Raw genomic sequence first — 27,319 nt, 5'->3', positions numbered from 1 at the left:
TGCCAAGAAATGAACATCAATGAGAGAGAGCAGAAGGAGAAAGTGTGACTAAGTCACAACAAGCAGCTCATACCTGCCCTAACTGGAGCAGGCCAAATACAAGTCAGACTTAAAGATGAGAAAAAAGAATGCCACATACTTACAGATAGCATGCCACTTACAAACATTTACATTTCCTTTCTTTCTTCTCTCTCTCTGACCATTCTTACTATGTAGTTAAGCTGGCCTGGAACTCACTGTGAAGCCCAGGCTGGCCTCAAACTCACAATTCTCCTGCCTCTGCCTCCAAAGTGCTGGGATTATATACCTGTGCTACTACGGTTGGCTTACTTACCCGCGGTGCCTTACAGGTGACTCATGCTGACAGTGACTAGGAAATCAGTACATAAATCTCAGATCAGTTCACGTTCCAGCACAGAGAGGGAGGCTCATGACACCCCCTCCTACCTTAGGAGCTATGGACAGCTACTGGCTTCTGGGGGAGGGAGAGGCGGTTTCCGTTAAGGGTACAGCCCTTTGTGGGTCAATCACACTTCAGTAGACGCTCCCACACCCCACCCGGGAATATGAGGGCAAAAGAAATTAGACTTAGCGCGTTATTATTTAAAAAAAAAGATATTAAGTTGGAGATAGGAAGGGGGGGTCTGGGAGATTTTAGAGAGAAAAGAAGGGTGAGGTGGTCAAAACACATCTGTATGAAATTCTCAAAAGATTAACGACATTCTTAAAGGGGAAAAGAGAAAATATCTGATTTTTACTTCTTGTTCTGTTTTGGTTTTTGAGACAGGATTTCTCTGTGTAGCTTTGCGCCTTTCCTGGGACTCACTCTGTAGACCAGGCTGGCCTCGAACTCACAGAGATCCGCCTGACTCTGCCTCCCGAGTGCTGGGATTAAAGGAGTACGCCACCACCGCCCAGCGTTATTTTTACTTTTATTATCATTTTTCAGGTCAGGGTCTCATGTAGGTCATAGGCTTACCCTGAGTCAGTTATGTAAATGAAGATGGCCTTGAACCCCTGACCCTCTTGCCTCAACATTCGAAGTACTGGGGTCACAGGCCTATGGCTTCAGTGCCTCCATCGGTTTTTGTTTCTTAAATGTTTTCTTAAATGCGTCTGCTTCTGCTCTCTGTTGCTCTCTCTCCTGTCTCTCTCTGTGTGTCTCTGACTATCCTCTGTCTCTGTGTCTCTGACTCTCCTGTCTCTCTATGTCTCTGACTCTCCTCTGTCTCTGTGTGTCTCTGACTCTCCTCTGTCTCTCTGTGTGTCTCTGACTCTCCTCTCTCTGTATGTCTCTGACTCTCCCTCTGTCTCTGTGTCTCTGATTTTCCTCTATCTCTCTGTGTGTCTCTGATTTTCCTCTATCTCTCTGTGTGTCTCTGACTCTCCTCTCTCTGTATGTCTCTGACTCTCCCTCTGTCTCTGTGTGTCTCTGACTCTCCTCTATCTCTCTGTGTGTCTCTGACTCTCCTCTGTCTCTCTGTGTGTCTCTGACTCTCCTCTGTCTCTCTGTGCATTACGTACATGTGTGCATTCATATGTGTGAGAGCATGCATGTGGTGGCAGAGGACAACCTTGGATGTTGGTCCTTCTTGTCTTAAACTGTTTGAGGCTAGACCTCCTTGTTGGATGCCATTGCAGGCACCAGACTAATGGACCTGAGCGTCTAGGGACTCTCCTCTCCCCGCTGCACACCCTACCTAATCTCTGAAGCAGCTCGTTCTACTGGGAAGAGATGGGGGAACAACTGCCCAGGGTTCTCAGCCTGCCTCCCTCCCTTGTCTACTTTCTCAGCTTTAACTATCCAGTAACTCTCCTGGGGAGCACGCACCCAGCTTCTGAAGGCAGGCTGGGCTCATACTAGGGTCTAAAATGATTTCTAAAATTTCCCCAAATGGAGTTTTTGGTTTTCGTGTGTGGGTTTTTTGTTGTTGTTGTTGTTGTTGTTGTTGTTGTTTGTTGTTTGAGATCGGGTTTCTCTGTGTAGCTCTGGCTGTCCAGGAATTTGATCTGTAGACCAGGCTGACCTCCAACTCATGGAGATTTGCCTGCCTCTGCCTCCCAAACTTTGGGGTTAAAGGTGTTTGCCACCATGCCAGGTAGAGTATTCTTATTGAATATTATAGTTTGTTTATTTTGGAGATTGGGGCAGTTTTATTATGTAGCCTGGCTAGCCTGGTATTATGTAGATGGCCTTGAACTTCCAACAATCCTACTGCCTCAGCATCCTGAGTGTTGGGATTACAGGCGTGTCCCATCATACCTGGCTCAAGTGGGCAGTTCGGCAGCCTTCCTCAGAATCATTTACACAACAAATTTAGAAAAATCTTGAATGTATTCCAGGTTTTCCTTTTCTAACTGACAATATTAAAATGCTGCTTCTTTTTGGACTATGAAACAGAACATTCTGGGAAGTCATTGGTCATCTGGCTCAGTAACAAGAAAGTTGATGCAGGTTACATGCAAAAAGCAACACTATGAAGCCTGAAGGAAAAAAAAAAAAGCAAACAAGGGAGGGAGGGAGGGAGGGAGGGATTCGGCAGCGGTGGAATCAGCAAAGCTAATATGGAACAGAAGGAACAATGAACAGGAAAGAGGCTGAAGTCTGTGTAGGCCACCATGAGTTATGATCTAAGTTCATGAGTAATCAAAAACTAGCGCAGGGTTAAACATATCGTGGTGTCCCAGAACAATTATAGCACAGGAAAAAGGCTGCTAACCATATAAAGTCTGGAGTTTAGTTAATAGACAAACATTATTATTTTAGATCTGACAAAGGGATCAGTTTCCTAGGGTGTCCTTGTGCTGGTTGGTTTTTGTCACACAAACCTAGTCATGTCTGGGAGGACAGGCTCTCAACCCAAGAAGTGCCTCTATCAGCTTATCCTGTGAGCAAGCCTGCAGGGCATTTTCTTGATTAATGACTGATGTAGGAGAACCAGCTCACTGTGGTCAGTGCCACCCTTGGGCGGGCGGCCCTGTGTAATATAAGAAAGCAGGCTGAAGCCGGGCGGTGGTGGCACACGCCTGTAATCCCAGCACTCGGGTGGCAGAGCCAGGTGGATCTCTGTGAGTTTGAGGCCAGCCTGGTCTACAGAGTGAGTTCCAGGACAGGCACAAAGCTACACAGAGAAACCCTGCCTCAAAAAACCAAAAAAAGAAAAAGAAAAAGAAAAAAAAAGAAAGAAAGCAGGCTAAGCAGGGCAGTAAGCATCTTTCCTGTACGGCCTCTGCTTCAGTTCCTGCCCTGGATTCCTTCAGTGGACTGTAAGATACACGGTCTCCTCTCAAAGTTGCTTTTGGTCATGGTGTTTATCACAGCAACAGAAACCCTAACTAAGTCCCTCACAGTAGAGGAAACTGGGTAAAGACTACATGGGAATTCATTATTTTTGCAACCTTATTAAAAGCCAGACAATGGCAGTGGTGGGACACCTTTAATCCCAGCACTCAGGAGGCAAAGGCACATGGATCCCTGTGAGCTCAAGGCCAGTTTGAGCTACAGAGTGACTCCCAGGACAACAGAGAAACCCTATCTAAAACAAAAAAACACCACGCTGGGCAGAGGTAGCACAAACCTTTGATCACAACACTTAGGAGGCAGAGCCAGGTATATCTCTGTGAGTTCGAGGCCAGCCTGGTCTACAGAGCGAGATCCAGGACAGGCACCAAAACTACATGGAGAAACCTGTCTCAAAAAAACAAAAGAAAAGAAAAGAAAAACACTTTGGGATTGTTTCATAGATTAAAACATGTACAGGAGCTGGGGAAATAACATGGTAGAGTGCTTGTGTAGCATGCATAAAACCCTGGGTTCAGCCAGGCAGTAGTGGCGCACGCCTGTAATCCCAGCACTCAGGAGGCAGAGCCAGGCAGATCTCTGTGAGTTCAAGGCCAGCCTGGTCTACAGAGCTAGTCCAGGCTCCAAAGTTACAGAGAAACCCTGTCTGGGGGTAAAAAAAAGAAAAAGCCCTGGGTTCAATACCCAGCACCACATAAACTAAGTATAGTGGCACACATCTGCAATCCCATCACTCAGAGGAGGTAGAAGCAAGATGGTCAGGTGTTTAAGGTCACCCTTAGCTAAATAGAGTTCAAGGCCAGCCTGGGACTTAGGATTCTGTCTCAAAAAACCAAACAAACAAAAAACATGGCTATACACCATGACTTAGAAATTCTACTTTGCCAGGCAGTGATGGCACACACCTTTAATGCCAGCTCCAGAGGGACCCAACACCTCTAGCCCCTGTGGACACCTGCACTCCCAAGCATACCTACATATAAACACACACACACACACACAATTAAAAATAACAAAAAAATGAGGCTGGAGAGATGGTCCTGAGTTCCAGTTCCCAGCAACCACATGGCAGTTCACAACCATTTATAATGAGATCTGGTGCCCTCTTCTGGCGTTCAGGCAAACATGCAGAGAGAACACTGTATACATAATAAAAAATAAATCTCTAATAACAAAAACTAAAAACTTTTTTAAAAAGTTCAGAAAAATCTGTTAGCCTTATGAAGTATTAGATAATAGGAACATATCAAAACCCAGGAGAGAAATATAAGGAAATTAAAAAATGGCAGCTGAGTGGGTCGGGGATAGAGATAAATAGTACAGAACTTGCCTAGCACATGTGGTCTGACTTTAATCCCTAGCAACCCTCAGCCTGGCCCCTCTAAAGCATTAACCGTGTTCTCTTCTTAGGGGCTACAGACACATGGGTGTTCACTTTACTGTTCCTCACCTCTTAGTTATTCTGATTTGGTTTTTTTGCAGAAACTGTTTCATGACTAACAGCTCTTTGAAAGTACCACGTATCACTTTATTTAAGTGACTGTGGGTGACTTAAAACGGCATGAACGCCTTTCCACTGCTTGTCATCCAGCACGAACATAAACCACCCTGTTCAAAAGCAAACAAGAACTACCAACTGCTTGAGGCAGGGCTGTAACTCTGCAGTAGAGTACTTGCCTACCATGAACAACAACACCAGTTTGATCTCCCAGGAAATAAAACATATTTAAAACTTAAAAGTCTAAATTACTTTAAAGAAACAAATTGTTTTAAGTAGCTCATACCCAGCCACCTTGCTGAATGATGAATTCCGCTGCATGGTCCTCCAGATACGTCACGCCAAACTGTAGCAGGGCACTCAGGGGCTCTTGACCTCGCCGTGTCAATTCCAAAAGCATTCGCTGTAGCAAAACTAGGGGTACCAAAATCTTCAGTGCAAAGAGGAAGACATGAAAAGATGGAAGATTGAAATTCTATAGCAGGTTTGATGTTCAACCATTAAAAATGTTAATGCAGACTCGTGATTGCGGTTACTTCATCCTCACTATGATAAACATTAACTCCTGCTAGAAATTTTCAGGCCACTGTATGTGAATTTCTCTAAGAGGGAGGAGAAAAAGTTATGTGAAAATAACCATGTGTGAAACATACGTATACAGAAATTCACACAATAATTAATTATAATGAAAAAAGACTAAAAACAATTCAACAAAGACTAATCTAAAAACTGTAGCCACCTTAGCTGTTAAAAGACTAGATGGTTCACCCACCAACTACCAAAGTTTAAGTCAACACACACATACATATGCACACCTAAATCTAAGGCTTACAGTGTCTCCAGAGAAAAATTACAACTAACTAGTACCAGCAGTCACTGTGGGAACTTAGTGACTAAGGGCGGGGGAGGGAAGAGTATTATCCTTGTTTCTAAAATTTCTGCACTTTTTTCTTTCCCCCTTTTTTTTGGTTTTTCATGGCAGGGTTTCTCTGTGTAGCTCTAGCTGTCCAGGAACTAGCTCTGTAGACCAGTCTGGCCTTGAACTCAGAGATCTGCCTGCCTCTGCCTCCCAAGTGTTGGGATTACAGGTGTGCACCACCACTGCCAGGCTTATTTCTACTCTTTACATTTGCACCAAACACTTTTATTATCTATTTGAAAACAAATTTTCACTGTGGCTCTTTTTGAGACAGGGTCTCACGCTGTCCCCCAGGCTGACTTCACGCTTACGGCAATCCTCTTGCCTCGATCCCCCAAGCGCTGAGTGAGTGATCACACCTGGCAATATAATAACTTAAAAATTATGATCTATGTTATGAAAGTCATCAAAAATAAAATACAAAAAGAGGCATTATAAGCTATACCTGTGGTGGTTTGAATGTAATTGGCCCCCATAAACTCATAGGGAGTGGCACTATTAGGAGGTATGGCCTTGTTGGAGGCAGGGTGGTCTTGTTGGAGGAGGCTGGATGACTCACCATTAATCCAGGCCTTGAGGCTAGAGGGCATACCTTAAATCTGGGTCACACCTTCTGTTGGAAGTATGTCCCTGTAGGGGTGGGCTTTGAGGTCTTTTTCTCAAGCTTCACTCAGTGTGATAGTCAGTGGACTTCCTGTTGCCTTTGAGTCAAGAAGTAGGACTCAGCTCCAGCACCACTCTGCCTGCATGCCACCATGCTCCCCGCCATGATGATAACTGACTGAACCTCCAAAACTGTAATCCGACTACATGTTTTCTTTATGAGCTGCCATTGTCATGGTAAGACAATCTCTATAATCCCATGGCTCAATATTTAAAATAATCAGAATTTACAATACAAACTAACTAGAGTCCACTGCCTTCCTTTCATGAACAACCACAACTGCAAACAGAGTAAAAACAAAACTACAGGGCTGTGCATGCTGCGGCACTGGTTCCCTCTCTAACAGCACAAATTCCAAAGCTATCGGTGGGGTAGAAGAAAGGAAGGGTTAACTAACTGTAGGCAGCCATCTGCATGCAGGCTCTTTTGTCTAACATCAAAGGCTCTCCAAGACCTAAGAAGGAATGCAGGAGGAAATAAACCAATTTCAGTTCCTTGTTTCTGGATTACTAAGGAAATAACAGAATGACAAAGTATTTCCTCAAAAGAAAACAAACTCTGAAAATGAGTTCATGCTTCATACTAACATTCTTGGCTTTTACTGCAGTAAAAGCAGCCTAGAGGGAATCTACTTTGAAGTCTGAACAGAAGAATACAACACACATCTTCATTTTTGACATTCTCAAAGGACTCCAGCTCAAAATATATTAAAACATTTTCTTACCACTAATGGAAATAGGGCTGTGAAGAAGAATGAGATAGGCCTTTTCCATAAGAAATGCATCAAGCTGCTTAAAACAAAACAAAATGAATGTTTATCTTGCCCCAATACTGTGCCTTGATTAGGAGCAGGTAAAGGACGGCTTGAGACGCCATCTTGCAAAATTTGTATCAACTTCAAAGGCCTGGGATGTCCTGTACTACAAAGCACTCTAATTTCCTATAATAATGCATAAATGTGTAACATTTTGAGGCTAGGCATGCTTAATCTGCTATTATTTATTGGGGAAATGAACTGTAAACACCTTATTTTATGAGCCACTACATAAAATAACATTTCCTTTCATCTGTTACAAATGCCCTCTTTGTGGGTATCAAAAGTAGATACGCATTTCCTATAAACTACATCAGTAATAAATGTGAAATGCTCTCTCCCCTGTCACTTTAGCTTTGGTTACAGACCTTCCCAGTCCATCATTTAACCTACCTGTTCTTCACCTAGCACTGTGTCTGCGCCTTCATAATCTGAGTTTCCTTTCTATTTTATTCTCTTGAATGGCAGTAACAGAATGCAGACACTTGATCTGATGAGACATGTCTTAGCAGAATGCTTCGTTTCCTCTCCTTTCATTCCTCACACTATTGTGATTGTTTAAACTATCACATATGCACTTTCTTGGGGAGGGGTAGTCTGAGAGTGCACCATGGGGTGTGGGTGAAGGTCAGAGAACAACACTGGGGAGTCCATCCTCCCTCCACCATGTGGGGCCCAGGGACCAAACTCAGGTCACTAGGCTCGGTGGCAAGCACCTTTACCTGCTGAGTCATTCTGCCAGCCCTGTTTTGTTTTGCTTAAAAGAGGATCTCAAGTAGCCAAAGCTGGCCTTGAACTACTGATCCTCCTACTTCCACCTCAAGCATTGGGATTACATGTGTGCCACCACACTCAGCTCATAGGAATTATTAAATGTACTACCACACCAGGCTTACTTATTGACAGACTTTTCTTTTCTTTTCCTTTTGTTTATTTATTATGCATGCAGTGTTCTGCCCACACGTGTCCTTGCAGGCCAGAAGAGGCACCAGATCTCATTATAGGTAGTTGTGAGCCACCATGTGGGTGCTGGGAATTGAACCCAGGTCCTCTGGAAGAGAGGTGAGTGCTCTTAACCACTGAGCTATCTCTCTAGCCTGACAGACTTTTCTTAATGGGCCTTCAGGCACACTCACTTCTGCTTGTATTTTATTTACATTTTTTGTTTTGTTTTGTTTAAGGTCTCATGTAGCCCAGGCTAACCTGGAGATCATCACATAGCTGAGGATGGTCCTGAACTCCTGATTCCTTGCCTCTGCCTCCCAACTGCTAGCATCACAGACATATCACCATGCCCAGTTTGGAGCACGAGTGTAGACCATCTTCCACTTAGAGGAAGCATCAAGAGTTACTCTAAGTAGAGCTAAGGATGTATGTAGCTCGGTTGGTAGAGTACTTGCTTAGTAACCATTAGGCAACACATAAAACTAGGTGGTGGTGGTGGTTCAAGCTTGTAACCCGGAAGATTACATGTTAATAACAGGAAGTTTAGCCGGTCAAGCTCATCCCTGGCCACATAGTTATCCTGAGGTTAGCTTGAGCTAAAATGAAATGTTGTTTCAAAGAACAAAAAAAAAAAAAAAGAAAAGTTGTTACTTCTACCACTCCTTTATACCAACTGTATCATCCACAAGTATTCTATAAAGTTTAAAACCCATTTACTAATTTTTAGTACTCTGCATTTTTATATTTTTTTAATGTTAAAAGAATTCAGAACCTATACATTCCAAGAAGGTCTCACATTCACATTTCTAGGTTTACGAATTAAGGAAGGACCAGGAATACACAGTTTAGTTGTAGACTGTCTAGTGCGAATGAAGCCATGGGTTTGATCCTGAGCACTATGTAAACCAGCCACTGTGGTACATGCCTGTAAAGCTAGCACGGAGATGACAGGAAGATCAGTAATTCAAGATCCTCCTCAAGGTGAGGCCACACAGTGAGTTCCAGGGCAGCCTAAAGACACAAAGTCCTGCCTCAAAATATAAAGAAAATTATACAATAAAGATGAAGCAAATAATCTTCTCTTTTTAGTCTTATTCTAAGTCATTTCCCCACCTGACAACAGTACTCTGCACATGGATTACTTTTTTCCTTAGAGATTTTTGTAATGGAATGTTTAGGAATCTTTCAACATCACAAAGGGTAACTTCTACTGGCTTACCTTTATTCACATATTTATTTAATTCCCTGACAAAGACTGGGGCAGACATAAAAATGCACAGTTTGGCAATGAAGAGAATATAAGCATGTGGAAGAGAGTTGTAACTCTTAACAACAAACTTTCCGCTCTGCCCTGGATGACAGCAGAGGTATCCTGAGGGCAAGACCCCTTCAATTCAAGGTACCAAGTTGTGAACAGGCTTATCTGTCTGAAAGGAGGGAGCCTGAACTAAGAACACAGTTTAAGGGGTTCCCTGCTCAAAAACAATGACCTTGGTACACACAAACTACTGTGGCTGGGACTCAAGGGGCCAGGCTCCATGTGGAGCTGGCAGCAGAACTTGGCAGCAGCATCCACATGGTACCGGTTTTGCACACAAGAAAGATGCAAGACTAAGAGATTCATGGATTCTCGTCCATGATTCCAGAATGTTGCTGAGGCCAGACAACTGTGTCAGGGTCACAGTCCCTGTAAGGAGGCTCTGAGAGGCCACTGTGTAAAGATGTAACAGTGAAGCCTAAGCTGCAGTGGAGCCCCTGGGACACTGGAGACCATTAAACAGCCACCAAGGAAAGAGGCAGGCATGAGTGGAGCTGACCCACAAGACAGACTATGTGTGCTGTCAACAACAGGACTACCCATGCTATGCTTCTTCACAGCCATCTCCTCACACTCTGCCTTTGCAAGGCAACACAGAATAAGACAACAGATAATCACACGACACAGTGGACAGGCTAGAACCAGCAGATCTGAACTGGTTGCTAATCAAGAGATCCTACACAAGTTACTTAACCCTTTCCTAAACAGTCATCAACCTAAGTAAATAAGGAACAGAATAAAAGCTCATTATGCTTAGAATGTAGTTCATCAGTCGGGTGCTTGCCTGGCCTGTGCAAAATCCAGGGTTCCATCCCAGGTCAGCAGGATATCCCACCCCTTCCCATTCCCCAAATGGAGCAATAAAATGCACTGTGCATTCTTCAAAGGAGAGTTTGGAATGATCAAATGAGATTCAACATGAGATACACACTACTATAGAAACTATAAAAACACAATGGCATTAATCTTTTAAAAGAGCCAGAAGAGGTTATCTATTAAGTGAACATCTCATTCTTCTCCAAGACATGCTAACTCACATGTTAACAAGTGACTATCTGGAGACAAATATCATGTCTAACAGAGAGAAATCAAGAAACACTGGGAAACTCAAAGAGCACAGGAAAGGATGAGAGCATGCTACAGGGCAGCATGCTACAGGGCACATATTTTGAGGCACATTGTTGAACCCTGCCATATTAATTTAAAAAACACATGAAAGCAAAACTATCCACTTAACATAGTCTGGATTCATACATTAATTAGTGCTAACAGTTAATGTTGTGTTTTAGCACTAAAATCTTGTAAGAGCAAAGATAATTCAGTTAATACCTTATTCCATCCGCTGGTATGAACTGCAGTCTCCACTGTACATTCACGATATGCCTGATATGTCACTGGCCTGTAGAGATTTTTTTAAAAGTCTGTGTCACAAAAAGGGCTTTAATTTCAGATGAATAAATATACAGACACTACTGTATTGTTGAACTTTTTGCTAACATGACTAGGATTGTTCAATATATTGATTTTTTTTCACGATATGGCTTTTAATATTTGGTATGTGTTTTTTCCCAAACATTCTCTATATTGCTGGGGAGGTTGTTACAGTATATTAAGATAAATAATATATTCTAGCCATTATTTTTTAAATACTTGGAATTTATCTCTATGCTGCAGATAAATGCCTAAATTACAGATATAGAATCAAATAGTAACATGTAAAACTTAACTCGGTTAAATGAAAACACAATCTAGCTTTTTTTAAAAGGCAAAAGTCTAAGTCTGGCAGTGGTGGTAATACCTTTAATCCCAGAACTTGGGAGAGAGAGGCAGGCAGATCTCTGAGTTCAAGGCCAGCCTGGTCTACAGAGTGAGTTCTAGGACAGTCAAGGTTATGTAGAAAGACCTTGTCTCAAAAAAAACATAAATAGCTGGGTGGTGGTGGCGCACGCCTTTAATCCCAGCACTTGGGAGGCAGAGGCAGGCGGATCTTTGTGAGTTCGAGGCCAGCCTAGTCTACAGCTCGAGATCCAGGAAAGGTGCAAAGCTACACAGAGAAACCCTGTCTTGGGGGGGGGGGGGGAGAAGCACCATAAATAAATAAATCAAGAAAATAAGAAGTGGAAAGAGTTATGCATTTATAAGTTTTAAAACTCCAATTTTCTGTTCTGACTATACAAGAATAATAAAAACTACAACTTATTAGTGCTCTAATATATTAGGTTTTATATTTTTCATATTTATATTTCACACTACATCATATATCATCACTACACATTAGGAAGGCAAAGTTAGAAAAAGCTAAGAGACTATCCCAAAACCAAACATCCAGTTGGATCTGGCTCCAACAGCACACTACTTCAATTTCTAGTTAGGATTTTTGTTTTGTTTTGTTTGGAAGACAGGGTTTCTCTGTGTAGCCTTGGCTGTCCTAGAACTCACTCTGTAGACCAGGCTGGCCTTGAACTCAGAGATCCGCCTCCTCTGCCTCTTCAGTTCTGAGAATAAAGGTTACCACTCAGCTCGTTAGAATTTTGACGTATGCCACAAAAATGTCTAGATGTCACATGTAGCTAAAAAGAATTTGAAATGTGGTTATTTTGCTTAAAATATTGACACATGCTATATTTCAAAGAGTAAGGGAAAAAAGAATGTGAAATCTCTCTATTATTAATAACTTTTTGAGTTTTTAAAATACTTTACCTACACTGATATAAAATATATTAAAATTTTCCTGACTGTCATGTTTATGTGTCTGCCAGATGTCTGACCTTCATGTGACTTGCACTGTATCTACTGACCTGCCCTAGACTGAAGACTTCAGGAGACAGCTCTGATGGCACAGCTCTCTGCTATACAACTCGGCAGCAACTCACTACTACAGTGCTGATGAAGGACGACCTTGTAAGCATACCACACACACAAGACTACTACCTTGCTGACATCACACTCTTGCTAACGCTTAGGATTCTTTTAGAAGTACTGGCCACATACTAGACTCCTGTAAGCCTGGGATTGCACCAGATGCTATACCATCCACCTACCTACAGCTCCCTGAAGCTTCACTGCGGCTACCAGTCCCTTCACTTCCTTTCCTGAACTGATGCTGCTGTGGTCACTGACGTCCTTATAGGTAGTATAGCTATCGGCTAAGTACTTTATCATCCTTCAGAATGAAACATGATTTTAAAACGTTATGTGTACACATATAAAATGCACATGAAAGATGTAGCAGGTTGAAACATTCATGTTTTAATACACAGAAAAGCAAGTAGCTGAATAATCAGCCTTCCTTCTGAGGTCTTAGAATTAAGCAGAGAAGAAAGGGGTACCTTTATAAATCAAAGGTATTTCATATAAAGAGTTCAAGATTAATTTCCCACTTCAGCAAAACCATTTGGAGTAGGAGATATTTTCACCTAAGATATTGCCTTCAATTTGTACAATAATTGCATTGTCTCCAAAGTATTAGTAACAGCTTAAACCTTTCAAAAATAAGACTTTTGAACAAATTTTATTTGCCATGCAACCAACTTCAAAAATAACTATCACTATTAAGGTTTGGGAAAAGGTAAATATTTATCTAAACCAGCTTTCTCTTAAAGAAAAAAGGAACACAGGGCATATGGCACAAACCTTTAATCCTATCACTTGGAAGGCAGGCAGAGGCAAGGTGAATCTCTAAATTCCAGGCCAGCTAAGACTCCATGGTAAGAGGCCCTGTCTCAAAAGGCAACGTTATACCATTCTGCTCGTTAGAGTTGGTAATATCCCAGCCAAGTTACAATTAATAAATGGAAACTGACATAGAAGAATGAAATGATTACATAAAGGAGCTGGAGAGAGGACTCAGCAGTTAAGATCAAGAGTACTTCCTGCCCCGTTCAGTTCCAAGCACCCACCATGGGGCCTGATTCCTGGTCGAGGAGACTCAACTCCTTTTTCTGGATTCCTGGGAATCAACATACATATAAACAAAAATAAAAACAAATCTTAAAGGCCAGGCATGGTGGTGGTACATGCCTTTAATCAGCACTTGAGAGGCAAAGGTAGATGGATTTCTATGAAGTCAAGCCAAACCTGAGCTACAGTGAGACCCTGTCTCAAAAAAGACAAAGAAAAGGAAATAGAATTTTTTAAGTTGTAATCTCAGTATATACAATATATGAACACTTAAGGACAGAGAGTCTTAATGAACCCTGCTCAAGTCACCCTTCTTCACCTCTTGGGCCCTCAGAGCTTAAGACAGCAGCTCTGCGAATAATCTTAGAAAGCATGCTGTGAATCTAAATTTCCTGCTTAAGTTTAATTTCCTGGCCACTCATACTGTCCTTTCCATGCTTTTTTTTTTTTTTTTTTGAGCTGAGGACCGAACCCAGGGCCTTGCACTTGCTAGGCGAGCACTCTACCACTGAGCTAAATCCCCAACCCCTCCACACTTCTTTAAGCTTATATCTGAGGTAGAAAAATCTACCTATGGTTTCATTTCACTGAGTATAATAAGATTTTACATATGCTCCTTTCACCAGAATATATAGGAACCCTAATTATTTCCTGATAAAAACACAGCAAACTATAAACCTTGACTACGTAACAATAAAGAATTTCCTTACTATAACAGCGACTTGCCATCTGAATTTCAACCTGTTGGTGAGGAACAAATTTCCTCCTCAGTGACTCATCTTCATCAATTCATACTAAAGTTGTAATTCATATTAATTCTTCAATGAAGAATTAGGGAAAGTTGACCTTTGAGACTTATCATAAGTGAACTGGTTCTATTTTAGCAGGCTTGCATGTTCACTAGCTTCTCAATTTTAGCTTTACTATGGTGAAAAGGAGTTCACTGCAGGAATACAGAAGTAGCTTCCAGGCAAATGTGCAACCCCAAAGGATAACAATATCTATGATATAGGTACAATAATAAATATAGACATCTAAAATACAAAGATAACGCTAATCACACATTACAGTGCACAAACCCCCAGCCAGTCTATCTAATGAATATAGATGGCCCTAAATGGAACAGGGACAAAAAGTGATTAGGGAAAGGGCAATAGCTTGTGTTTATAACACAGTAAATGCATCTACTGAAACCCAACAGCTCAACAGGTAAATAAAAGCCATCAGATCTCTGTTGGAATATTTAAATCCCTGCTCAAGGCAAATCTGGCATTCAACACAAAGCAGATGCTTTAGGAGCCCAAAGGGACAAGGGACTGCCTACAGCAGAGCCTCAGCCACCCCAGAGCCGCACGCCACCCAGACACTACTCAGAGTTCCTGAAGCACACTCCACTCCGCAGCTGCAACTCACTGGCTGAGGATCACTTGCAACGCTTTATGCAAAGGCTCTTTCAGATCCTGGGACACTCTTTCGCCAAGATGGGCCAAGCAGTCTTCTATTGAGCTTTCAGGGTTAGCAGGGCTAAACACTGGTGAGGTGTGACAGTCAAAGCCTGTACTGGTAAAGGCTGAAGACAAGATAAAAGAAAGACCAAAATTAATAAATGGTGCCAGGGCTAGAGAGATTGCCAGTGATTAAGAGCACCTGCGGCTCTTCCAGGACCAGGGTTTGATTCCCAGCACCTGGTCTCAGGGGATCCAAAGCCCTCTTCTGGGATTCCATGGGCACTGCATGCACATAGTACACAGACATACATGCAGACAAAACACCCATACACAAAAAATAAACAAATAAAAATTAAACAACAAAAAAATAAATAGTACCAAAAGTTAGGCTATAAGCCAGGTGTAATGGTGCACACCTATAATTCTCAGGATTCTGAGGCAGGAGGATCTCAAGAAAGCAGCCTGCTGAGCTACACAGTGAGTTCAAGGTCAGTTGGGCTATATTGCAAGATCCTGTGTCAAAAAAACTCCAATAAAAAGAAAGCTAGGCACGGCAGCACACCAGGAAGACAGAAGTGGGATGACTGGGGGTCCAAGCCCGACCTTGAATCTGAGGACAACCTGAGATCCAATGAGGCCCTGGTCAAACAAAAGAAAGAAAGAAAGAAAAGGAAGGGGTGTCTTTGTGAGGGCCCATGAAACTAAGGTGGTTACTGTTAGAAACAAGAGTTTTAAGGTACTTGGAAAGATCATTATACATATTAATCTTGTCTGGAACACAAAACCGATGCCCTACATTGAGGTTTTATTGTTTCATTTTTCAGAGGGAAGGTTCCCTATATAGCCCAGGCTGGCTTTGAACTCATCAATCTCCTAGCTCAGTCTCTTAAGTGCTAGGATTATAGGCATAAACCACTATGAATTATTTATTTGTAAATTTACTTTTTTTTGGGGGGGGGGCAGTGTTTGTCTTACTGTAACCTAGGTTCAAATGGTATTTACTATGTAGCCCAAGATAGCCTCAAACTTATAAGAACCTTTGTCCCTCAGCCTCACAAGTGCTAGGACTACAAACATAAACCAGCATGCCCAGTTTGTTCATAAATTTTTATTCACTTTCTTTCCTGACTAACAAGGAAGTTATTTATAAACATAATCTATCAGTTGTTTATTGAAAGTTATTCTGCTTTATTTATTTAGGAACACACACACACAAGTAACAAAAAAGCCATGAAAATCATTTTCTGATGGGAAGTAAGGCCTGCTCCACAGCAGAGAATTCATGTCTATACTATGGACTTGTAAACAATCAAATAAATCAATCTTCAGAGGAAAAGGCAGCAGTGGTTCCTAACACTGGAGGCAGAGGCCCTTGGATTCTGGGAACTGAAGGCCAGCCTTGTCTACAGCACAGGTGTCAGGCCAGCCAGAGTTACATGGTGAACCCTATCTCAAAAGGGAAGACACTAACAAGACAACAACCATGAGAAAAAAGAGAGAAAGCCAACTAAGTCAACAATGACCACAGCTGACAGAATCTGTAAGCGGGAACAGACCTTCAGAGACTTCTTTGTCCAAGGATTTCAGCTCTTCTTCAATCTCAGATTTAACTTTTAATAAAACTTCTGGGTCCAGAGACTGTGGAGCGACATCTAGTTGAACTCCTGAAACAAACAAGAGAAATCAAGGGAGGTCACTCTAGAAAGAGCGACAGATAGACCATGAATACAAATGGTTGTAGTAGCCATGTGTGGGAGCTGGGCAGGAGGATCACTTTACACCAAGGAGTACAGAGTCAGCCTGGGCAACACAGTGGTACCCTATCTCAAAAAACAACCAAAAACCAAAAACCAGAACTACCTACACTTAGTATTAAGTCAGAAAACAAGAAATCAAATTTTATTATCAAGCCTAGAAGGTAATTTTTGCAACAATAAATAAAGCTGAGGTGTAGAACAGTGAAGAGCACCTGCTTAAATGCCTGACTTTGATCCCAGAACTGAAAGAAAAAGAAAAAGGAAGGAAGAAACACAATTAATAGAAGTCTGTGGGTCTAAATACTGAGTAAAATCTAACATAGAAAAGAAGCCTCTGTACATTTCTGAATCCAGAAACATGCATCAGGAGATGGGAAGAGAACGGTATCAACATGCATAGGTTCCTTCTTCCTGCATGTAACAGTCTTCAGAAGAGAAATGTGGGAGCCAGGCAGTATGGTCCTGAGATAATCTTTGCTCTAAGAAAGGTTGGGCATAGTGGTTTATGCCCATAATCCCAACATTTGGGAGGCAAACGCTGCCAATTTTGACTCCAGCCTGGTCTGATAGCAAACTCTGGTCTGATAGGCCAGTCAAGACTACACATGTAGCCAGGCGGTGGTGGCACATGCCTTTAATCCCAGCACTCCGGAGGCAGAGACGCAGATCTCTGAGTTCGAGGACAGGTTGATTTAGGGAGTGAGTGCCAGGACAGTCAGAGTTACACAAGGAAACCCTGTCTGGGTGGTTGAGGGGGAGACTGCGTATGTAGTGAGAGCCTATCTCAGAATCGAATAATAGAGCTCTAAGTAAACAACAAGCAGCTCTGAAGAACTGTGCTCGGCCCAGATGAAAGCATTATAGCTCCCAGTGACAGTAAGTACTACCTCTCTGTTCTTAGCGTTGACGGAGAATCCAATTCACCAAGCAATGCTAGAGTGACCGACCATCTAGGACCAAATGCGTAACACAGCTTCGATGTCATTCTCACCGTGGGAATCTACAGTGCTCCCACTTCTCATTTTATTCCTTGGATTTTTCCATGGGGGGGGGCATACAAGTGTGAATGCAATCATACATGTAAGACAGAGGCCAACACCTTTCTCCACTGCTTTCTACCTTATTTTGTTTGTTTTTATATATATGAGTGTTCTACCTGAATGAATTTCTGTACACCACATAGATGCCTGGTGCTCATGGAGGCCAGAAGAAGACACTACATTCCCTAGAACTAGAGTTACAAGTGGTTGTGAGCTGCCACATGGATGCTGAGAATTGAACCCAGGTCCTCTGGAAGTAAACCAGTGCTCTTACCTGCTGAGTCATCTCTCCAGCCCCTGCAACTTATTTTTTGAAACAAGGTCTTTGCTGAACCCGCAGCACACTAGCTAGCTAATGAGTTCTAGGGATTCATCTGTCTCTGCCTCCCCTGTACTGGGGTTACAGACCAATGCCACTGCATCCAGCTTTTACCACGTGGGTGTTGGGGTCCAATCTCAAGTTCTCCTGTTTGCACTGTGGGCGCTTTACTAACCAGCTATCTCCTCCTCACTCCCATTCACACTTTTTTGAGAGGGAAGAGGTTGAAACAGGATCTTACTAAATAGCCCTGGCTGGCCTCCACCTCATGATCTTTCTGTCCCACATTCCAGTTGCTGAGATTTCAAGCATGTACCATGATGCCTGGCTCCATTGTGCATACTTTTAAGCAACACTTAATTATGTATATCAAAGAATGTTTTTTCAAAAAGCAACCCAGGCCAGGCAATGTTGGTGCACGCCTTTAATCCCAGGACTCAGAAGGCAGAGGCAGGAGGATTTCTGAGTTTGAGGCCAGCCTGGTCTATAGAGCAAGTTCCAGGACAGGCTCCAAAGCTACACAAAGAAACTCTGTCTTGAAAAAACAATAAAACGGGATTGGGGATTTAGCTCAGTGGTAGAGCACTTGCCTAGCAAGTGCAAGGCCCTGGGTTCAGTCCCCAGCTCTGGCAAAAAAAAAAAAAAAAAAAAGAAAAAAGAAAAACCAATAAAAAGAAAAAAAAAAAAAGCAATCCAGTATGAATTCACTGACAGTTTCTTCACTACTCAATGAATAAAACACACTATACTTGGACCAATTTAAGTCTGTTTCTCCATGTCTTCAGTCTTTAGTGATTCTTTTTTCTTTTCTTTTCTTTTCTTTCTTTTTTTTTTTTTTGAGACAGGGTCTCAAGTTTCCCAGGTTGGGCTTAAGCTCACTATTATAGTCAAGGATGACCGTGAACTTCTGACTGTGTGCCACTATGCTCAGTTTAGGTGGTGCTGGGGATTGAACCTAGGGTTTTATGCATACTAGGTAAGCACTCTGTCAACTGTGCTATATTGCTACTCTTTGTGACATTTACCTATGCTTGAGATCAGTAGAAGACTTTAGTATCAGTTAGCCTATACCACAGTTAAAGAGTTACATGTACTCTAGACTATATTGGTGATTTTGCAATTTGTTCTGACCAGATTACAAATACTTTGAGACACTTTCTTTGTCTAAAACTTATGTCAAATAGGACGAAAGGAACACAAATACTTGACTGTGTGGTGGCTGTGACTATCTACGGTGGTGTGGACTTACAGGATTGCAGTGGACAGAAGAATACATAATACAACCTTAGTGCATTCGATAAGTACACAGGACAAACCGCTGGAGAAAAGACTCACACAAAAAGAAACTCAACTGAATTTCTATAACTTACACAGACAAAAATAATAGTTCATATTTAAATGTAGAGAAATAAAAAGTTATTTGCTACTGCTCTGAAGCTACTAAAATGGCAAAAATTAAAAGAGGTAAGGAAATTGAGAAGTGATTTTTTTCTACAAGAGACTAACCACACATATTGGATAATAAACACATCATTAATTTTGGCAGTAGATGGAGAGAGAGAATACGAAGAAAGGAAACAGGAATCAGACCTCAGCTACTGCCACCACACTTAGGAGAACTGTACTCAATAACCAAGGCCTAAGAGCTTAGCCTTAGCGTGACAGTCTGCAAATCAACTCATCATTATTTGCCCATGCACCAATAATCCATGAAGAAACAGTATTTGAAAACAGATCTCCCTGTAGGGGCTCATGCCTGTAATTCCAGCATTTGGGAGATTGAAGCAGAACTGTTATAGGTTCAAGGACAGTATGGAGAAAAAAGGGGGGGCGGAGAAAGAAAGAAAGATCATTCTGTTAAGTGACTTATTACTGAACCCTAGAATATATGATTATAATTTCTTCTCAAATAAAAAATAAGCAATGCCATCTGTCATCAGCCTCTTTCTGGAAGACATGCACATCCAAAACATCCACAGACCCACACAGCCCCTAGCACCATCACCAACCCACACAGTAAATGACAATGTCTTCATTACCATATGCCTCACACCACACCAGATTAAGCAGAAACAGCTGATTAGAGGAGTGCCATTCTCATGAAACTGACATGATGCTGATTACACGTGACAAGTTGTCATACTTGATAATAAGCCATGTGGAAAGCCTCAACTATAAAAAGGCCACTGCTGTTAGGATACAAAAGGCTATCTCGCTAGCTCCCCACAGACAGACAGATTCAGTGATCTTCATCTAATTAATCCTCTCCACACAGACATTCTAAAGCACATAACTACACAGCAGGGCCAATGTAGCATAAATCCTGTTCAATGAATCCAGGGGAAGTATTTCAAAGATAAACAGACATTAGCACACTGAAGTCTGGCTACTTCAATCCAAATGAGGAGTTGCGTGAGTCTGCAATCAGCATATCCCAGCTATGAAATTTGTCCAGCGCTTTCAAATTGAATAAACGACTAACACATTTTGGGCAAATGAATGTGGGCCACATCAAAAATAAGTAAATTCTGTATCTCCAAATTGTGACATATTAAAATTACCTATAAGGGAGGGGGAGAAATGGCCCTTTTTGTTGTTCTTGCAGAAGACCTGGGTTTGGTTCCCAGCACTCACATGGTAGTTCACAACCATTCATGGCTACAGTTCTCTCTGATACTCTCTTTTGATCTTTGCATGCACCATACATGTAGCACACATACATATAGGCAGGTAAAACACTCAGATGCATAATATAAAATAATCTAAAAAATCGTTTTTTTTAGGCTGGGAATGGTGGTACATACATTTAATCCTAGCACTCAAGAGGGAAAGGGATCTCTATGAATTTGAGACTATATAGTAAATCCCAGGATAGCAAAAGCTACTTAGTAAGACTGTCTTAAATAAATAAACCAATTAATTAAATGGCTAGGCGTGGTGGTATACTGCTTTAATCTCAGCATTTGGGAGGCAGAGACAAGTGAATCTCCTGTGAGCCCCAAGCCACCAAAACAGGGAGACAGACCCTGGGCTGGTTGTTTGTTTGTTTGTCAACTTGATAAGCTAGGGTCATCTGAGAAAAGCCTGGACTACACAGCGAAACCTTGCCTCCAAAAGCAAAACAAACAAACAAACAACCCCACCCCCCCCAGGCTGAGCAAGCCATGAGGAGCCAGGTGGTAAGCAGTGCTCCTCCGTGACCGCTGATTCAGTACCGACTTCTGGTTTTCTGCCTTACTTGACTTCCTACTCTGGCCTCCCTCAATGACGGACACGCTGGCCAAATAAACCCTCTCCTCCCCAGGCTGCTTCTGGTCATGGTGTTTATTTATCACAGCAATGCAAAGTAAATTAAGACAAAAAAACAGAACAAAACAAACAAGATCCTGAACTAACATCAACTACCAATTTTGTAAGTTACAGAGTGACACCAGGAACTCTCTCTCACTGTCCAGAGGAGACTACACAAGATTGTCTCAGAAACAAAAGATAGATTATAATAATTACAATAAAACATACAGAATTGAATTAAAAACTAGAACTATACACATTTGTATCAATGGAGCTCTGATATTTTGTAGTTTCTTAAATGTTCTTTAATGATTTACTTATTTTTGTTTTATGTACATTGGGGTGTTTTGTATGTCTGTGTGACAGTGTCAGATCCCCTGGAAGTAGAGTTATAGACAGTTGTGAGCTGCCATGTGGGTGCTGGGAATTGAACCCAGGTTCTCTAGAAGAGCAGCAAGTACTCTTAACCACTGAGCCATCTCTCCAGCCCATAGTTATTATTTTTTAAGACCAAATCTCACTAGGTTAAAGCCTAGTTGGCTTCAAACTCATTATCTTCCTGCTTTGGACTCCTAAAATTCATATGGAATGACAAGTGTGCATCACATCTCATCCCGTCAACTGATTTTTAAGAAGGATATCAAGGCTATTCAAGGAAAGAATAATGTTTTCAATACATGATCTAGAACAGCCAGATATTCTAACATAATCAATCAACTACTACTTCAAACACACACACACACACACACACACACACACACACACACACACACACACCACACAAAAAGTCAACCAGAGACCTAAATTTAAGAGAAAAGGCTGTGAAAATCTAGGCAATGCTTTCTGAAGTAACAGCATGAGCACAAGAAATCAAAGAAATCAAAGACTGAACCTCATCAAAATGAAAATTTAGTAGCAGGAAGTAAACCATGAAAATAAAAAGAACAAATCATGAAATGGAAGAAAAGTAACTAGAAACAACATATCTGCTAAAAGTTTGGTATCCAGAAGATATAAAGAATCCCTAGTTCAGAATTGTGTGGAAGAATTAGCCAGTCACGGAAAAGTCTGCACCCAGAATAGGACTCATTTAGGAAATAATGAAAAACACATAATGTGACAGAAAATCCTCAGTCATGACTAGAACCACCTTACTTAGCCACTTCTCACATTTATTGTTCCACAAACTTGAAATCAAACCCTAACTGGTGCTATAATAAATTCTATCCGTAGAAGATGACACAGGAGTGAGTTCTACATCACATTCCAGGGGACAAGACAGCAATACGAAACTAGTACTTTCCTTTAGGACGGCCACCCCAGGCCCTACTCGGCAATACAAGCCTGTAATCGCAACACACAGAAGGCTGGGGCAGAGTCACCAGCTTGAGGCCAACTGCACGACACAATAAGACTCTGCCTCCAACTCCACTCCATGTCCCCCAAAATACAGCTTTCCCAGGCTAGAGAAGAAGCTCAGTGGCAGACCTAGCATAGCCAAGTCCTAGATTTGATCCCTTCTACTGGGATCCACTACAGTGATATTTGTGCTGAAATATGATTTTATTTGTATGTTAATAAATAAAGTTGCCTGGAGGTCAGAGCTAATAGCAAGCCATAGCAGAAGCTGGGCGGTGGTAGCACACACCTTTAATCCCAATCACATGACAGGCAGATCTCTGTGTGTTCAAGGATACAGCCAGCATGGAGACGCATGCCTTTAATCTCAATACCAACCATAGAGACTTAGAGGTTTGTATAGACAGGCAGTGACAAGGAGGTCATGTGGTTGGGTTTACAACCAATGAGAAGGCAGAACAGAAAGTCAATAAAAGGACAGACACACAGGAAGTAGGACTCTTTCAGAGTGGAAGGATGGCCACGGCCGCGGCAGCAGCAGCAAGGGGTAAGAAAGGGTTCTCTGCTCTCAGCTACTGCTCTGACCTCTTGGGCTTTTCACTCTGCATTTGGCTCTGTGTTTCTTATTTAATAAGACCATTACATCTACAATCCACTGCCATTAAAAAAAGGGTTTGCTACCATTGTTTATACTCAGGTATACACACATTACATTTAAGCTTACAAGAAAACCAATATTAAGGATAATCACTGCTGTGGAACAATCTGTATACACTGTAAATGTGATTACTCTCATGGGTTAATAAAGAGTTGACTGGCCTATAGCTGGGCAGGAAGTGATTGGGTTCGAGAGCCAGACTAGGAGGATGCTGGGAAAAAGGGCAGAGTCTCAAGGGATGTGAGCCAGACACAGAGGAAGCAGGACATGTAGAAAATGAGGTAACAAGCCACGAGCCACGTGGCAGAACTTTAGATAAGAAATATGGGTTAATTTAAATTGTAGGAGCTAGTTAGCAACAAGCCTAAGCTATCAGCCGAGCATTTATAATTAATATTAAGTCTCTGTGTGGTTATTTGGGAGCTGGCTGGTGGGACAGAGCTGATAGGCAGTCCCGACAAAAAACTCACCTACAAATCACCACAAATTTTTAAATTTTATTATTATTATGTGTGTTTGTGTGTATGTGCGCATGTTATGTGTGCATTAGTATTTATGCCACAGCACACATGTGGAGGCCAGAGGTACTGGATTACCCCCTAGGGTAGAGTACAAGTGGTTGTGAGTCACCTCACATGGGTGCTAGGAACTCAGGTCCTCTGGAAGAGCAGTAGTACATGCTCTTTACCACTTAGCCGTCTTTCTAGTCCTGCTTTGTTTTTCAGACAGTCTCAAATAGGCCAGCCTGGCCAAGCCTGGTCTTAACTCCAGATCTTCAGGCCTCAACTTCTTTTTTTAATTTACTTATTTTTATGTACATGGATGTTCTGACTGTACATATATTATATATATATATATATATATATATATATATATATATATTTTGACTGTGTATATGTATGTGTATGTATATATATATACATATATATATATATATATACATATATATACATATATATACATATATATACATATATATATATATATATATATATATATAAAAAATGTGTGTGTGTATGTGTCTATGTCTGTGTACCAAATGTATGCCTGTGCCCAAGGAAGCCAGAGAAGGTGGCAGATCCCCTGAGACTGAAGCTGGAGACAGTTGTAAGCTGCCGTGTGGGTACCTGGGTCCCCTATAAAAGTAGTCAGTGCTCTTAACCACTAAGCCATCTCTCCATCCCCAGGCCTCATCTTCTTGAGTGTTGAAATTAATGATGCCTACCAACACTAGCCTTTGTGCTTAGTCTTTAGATTTAGTTTTATAATTTTTTTATTTTTGTGTATATGTGTGTGAATATATTTTATGTGTGGCAGGGGCCAAAGAAGACAGAGAACTAGATCCTGTCTTAGGGTTTCTATTGCTATAACAAAACAACCTGACCAAAAGCAAGTTGGGGAGAAAGGGGTTCATTTGGCTTACAGGTTACTTGCCTTTTTTTTTTTTTTTTTTGGTTTTTTTCAAGACAGGATTCCTCCATGTAGTTTTGGTGCCGTCCTAGATCTCTCTCTGTAGACCAGTCTGGCCTCGGGCTCACAGGGCCTTACAGCCAACTCTCCGGCTGGCTTACAGATTACAATCAATATACTTTGCATGTTACAGGCAGTTAGATTACACTACCTAATACTGAGAGCTTTCCTTACTTAGCTCCTGCAGTCTGATACCATTATGTGTGTCCTGGCCAGTACTACCTTGACTTTCAGTATTCCATGTTTTCTTTTTTCCTACCCACTCAAATATACATGCAAGCAAAAAGACTAACACATAATATTTTTATTTATTTTTTTTTAAAAGGGATGGGGGGGGCTGGAGAGATGGTTCAGCGGTTAAGAGCACTGACTGCTCTTCCAGAGGACCAGGGTTCCATTTCCAGCACCCACATGTCAACTCACAACTGTCTGTAACTCCAGTTCCAAGGGATCTGACACCTTCACACCAATGCATGTTAAATAAATTATTTTTTTAAAAAAGGGATGAGTGGTGGTGATACATGCCTTTAATCTCAGCATCTGGTAGGTAGGGGCAGGCAGATTACCAAATTCAAGGCCAGCCTGGTCTACAAAGCAAGTTCCAGGACAGCCAGGGCTACACAGAAATCCTGAGGGGCAGGGAACAAGAACTACAGAATGGCCAGGCCTTGAGGAACACACCTTTAATCCCAGTTCTCAGGAAGCGGAAGCAGAAGCAGATAGATCTCAGAGTTAGAGGCCTGTATGGCCTATATAATAGTTCTAAGACAGCCAGGTCAACATAGAGATCCTGTCTCAAAACAAACAAAAAAGACTTAAAGGATGATTGATGTTTCAAGCCTGGGTAGCAAGTATTTTGGGGTTTTTTTGTTTTTGTTTTTGTTTTTTCTGGGTTTTTTTTTTTTTTTTTTTTTTGGTCTTTGGTTTGTTTGCTTTAACTGCAAAAATAGAGGCTGATGGTATATACTTGTGATTCTAGCTACTTAAGGGACAAAATGGGCTACAATTCTGTCTTCAAATAAAGAAAAGACGGAAGAAAGAAGGAAGGAGGGAGTAAATTTTTTTAAATAATTTATTTTATTTTATTTTATTTTATGTGTATCAGTGTTTTGTCTGAATGCATGCCTGTGTAAAGGTGTCAAATCCCCTGGAACTGGAGTTACAGACAGTTGTGAGCTGACATGTGGGTGCTGGGAATTGAACCTGGGTCCTCTGGAAGAGCAGCCAGTGCTCTTAACTGCTGAGCCATCTCTCCAGTCCCCAGGAGGTGGTTAAATTTTAAAGACAAAAAATTGGTGCATGTTTACAAAACCAGCTATGAAGGTGGGAATAGCAAGAATCTAGAAAAAGAAGTTAACAGAAGAGCTTTACAAAATGATGAGGCTCTGGCCAATACTCCTGACTTCTGTCTTTATTAGACAGGTGGAAAGGGGGGCGCAGTTGTCATTTTAGTATCTGTTTGTTCCTAGCTGTCATTTTAGTATTTGTTTGTTCCTAACATTATGGGTTCAGTCTCAGTACTACCAAAAAGAAAGGAAAGAAAGAACAAACAAATGAACAGGAAATTCGGGGCACAGAGTAAAACTCAACTGGAACACAGCCACACTCATGCATGTGCAGCCGCCCAGGACTGTCTCAGGGCCAGCAGAGCTGACAGCTGCAAACCAGACTCCTGTGTTTTCTGGCTTCACACTGTTGCTCATCACAGACTGCAGAGACTGCTGTAGCTATACAGCATTCAGCTACATGCCAGCTAATAGACCACAACCTGCCCTTTATTTCACCTGTAAATACCAATGTGTCAGGAGAGAGAGAGAGAGAGAGAGAGAGAAAGGAGTTTGAATATTCCGGCTTGAAGGAACAATGGTATAGATTATTTTGTTATCAGAAGAAGGCAGAGTATAATCTTTACGATCCTGAAATAATAGAAAAATCAAAAGTACCACCAAACTATAAAAACTCATCAAAATACTCTCAATTTACACAGAATCATTGATAAAAATTAGAATATTTAAAATAGCTAACTCAATACCAGCATCATTTCTTCAAAAAGAGAAAAATGTAGAGGAACCCTGTCTCAAAAAACCAGGAAAGAAAAACAAGACAAAAAAGTAAACTTCAAAGCGGTTCAGTCAGGAGCCAAGCAAGAAGAATGATTTATGACGTTAATTAAATCATGGTGCATTTAATCAGACCACAATAGAATTAAACTAGGACTCGGTAATTAAAAAGACTAATGAAAATAAAATCCCTGAGTACTTGGAGATTAGTTAGCACACCTCTAAGTAACACAGAAGTGAAGGGAGAAATCTGAAGGAAAATTTAGCCTATTTTGATCCAAATGAAAACGAGAACACAGGCCATGTGTAGTGACGAGTGCATGTGACCCCAGGAGGTGGAAGGCAAAGGCAGAGGCCCGTAAATGACTCGTCTGAGACTCGCCCTGGACTTCTGACCACCCACGTGTCCTTCAGGAGGTAGGCCCTGTAAACTCCAATCCACAACTGCAGCCCTCCAGTCGGACTCAGGAAGTCTTAAAGTACCAAGAGGGAGTCGGGAAGTGAGGACCTAGGCCTTTAATCCCAGCATTCAAGAGACAGAGCCAGGTGGATCTTTGT

The 27,319-nt window shown here is 41.6% G+C and overlaps 1 protein-coding gene across 8 annotated transcripts in view; it reads right to left on the bottom strand.

Moving 5' to 3' along the window:
- Bcl2l13 (BCL2 like 13) overlaps nucleotides 1-27,319 on the bottom strand; it is a 55,167-nt gene that overhangs the window by 11,815 nt on the left and 16,033 nt on the right. For 2 of the 8 annotated variants that reach the window (XM_036182220.1, XM_036182219.1), the window contains one exon: nucleotides 5,086-5,229. In XM_036182220.1, the coding sequence (XP_036038113.1) occupies nucleotides 5,086-5,229 (144 nt within the window). The other 6 variants (XM_036182213.1, XM_036182216.1, XM_036182217.1 and 3 more) reach the window with 6 other exon arrangements.

This window comes from Onychomys torridus, chromosome 3, assembly GCF_903995425.1.
Source record: "Onychomys torridus chromosome 3, mOncTor1.1, whole genome shotgun sequence".
NCBI lineage: Eukaryota > Metazoa > Chordata > Mammalia > Rodentia > Cricetidae > Onychomys > Onychomys torridus.
Note: the sequence above shows the minus strand (reverse complement) of the source record. Positions and strands in the feature narration are given on the sequence as shown.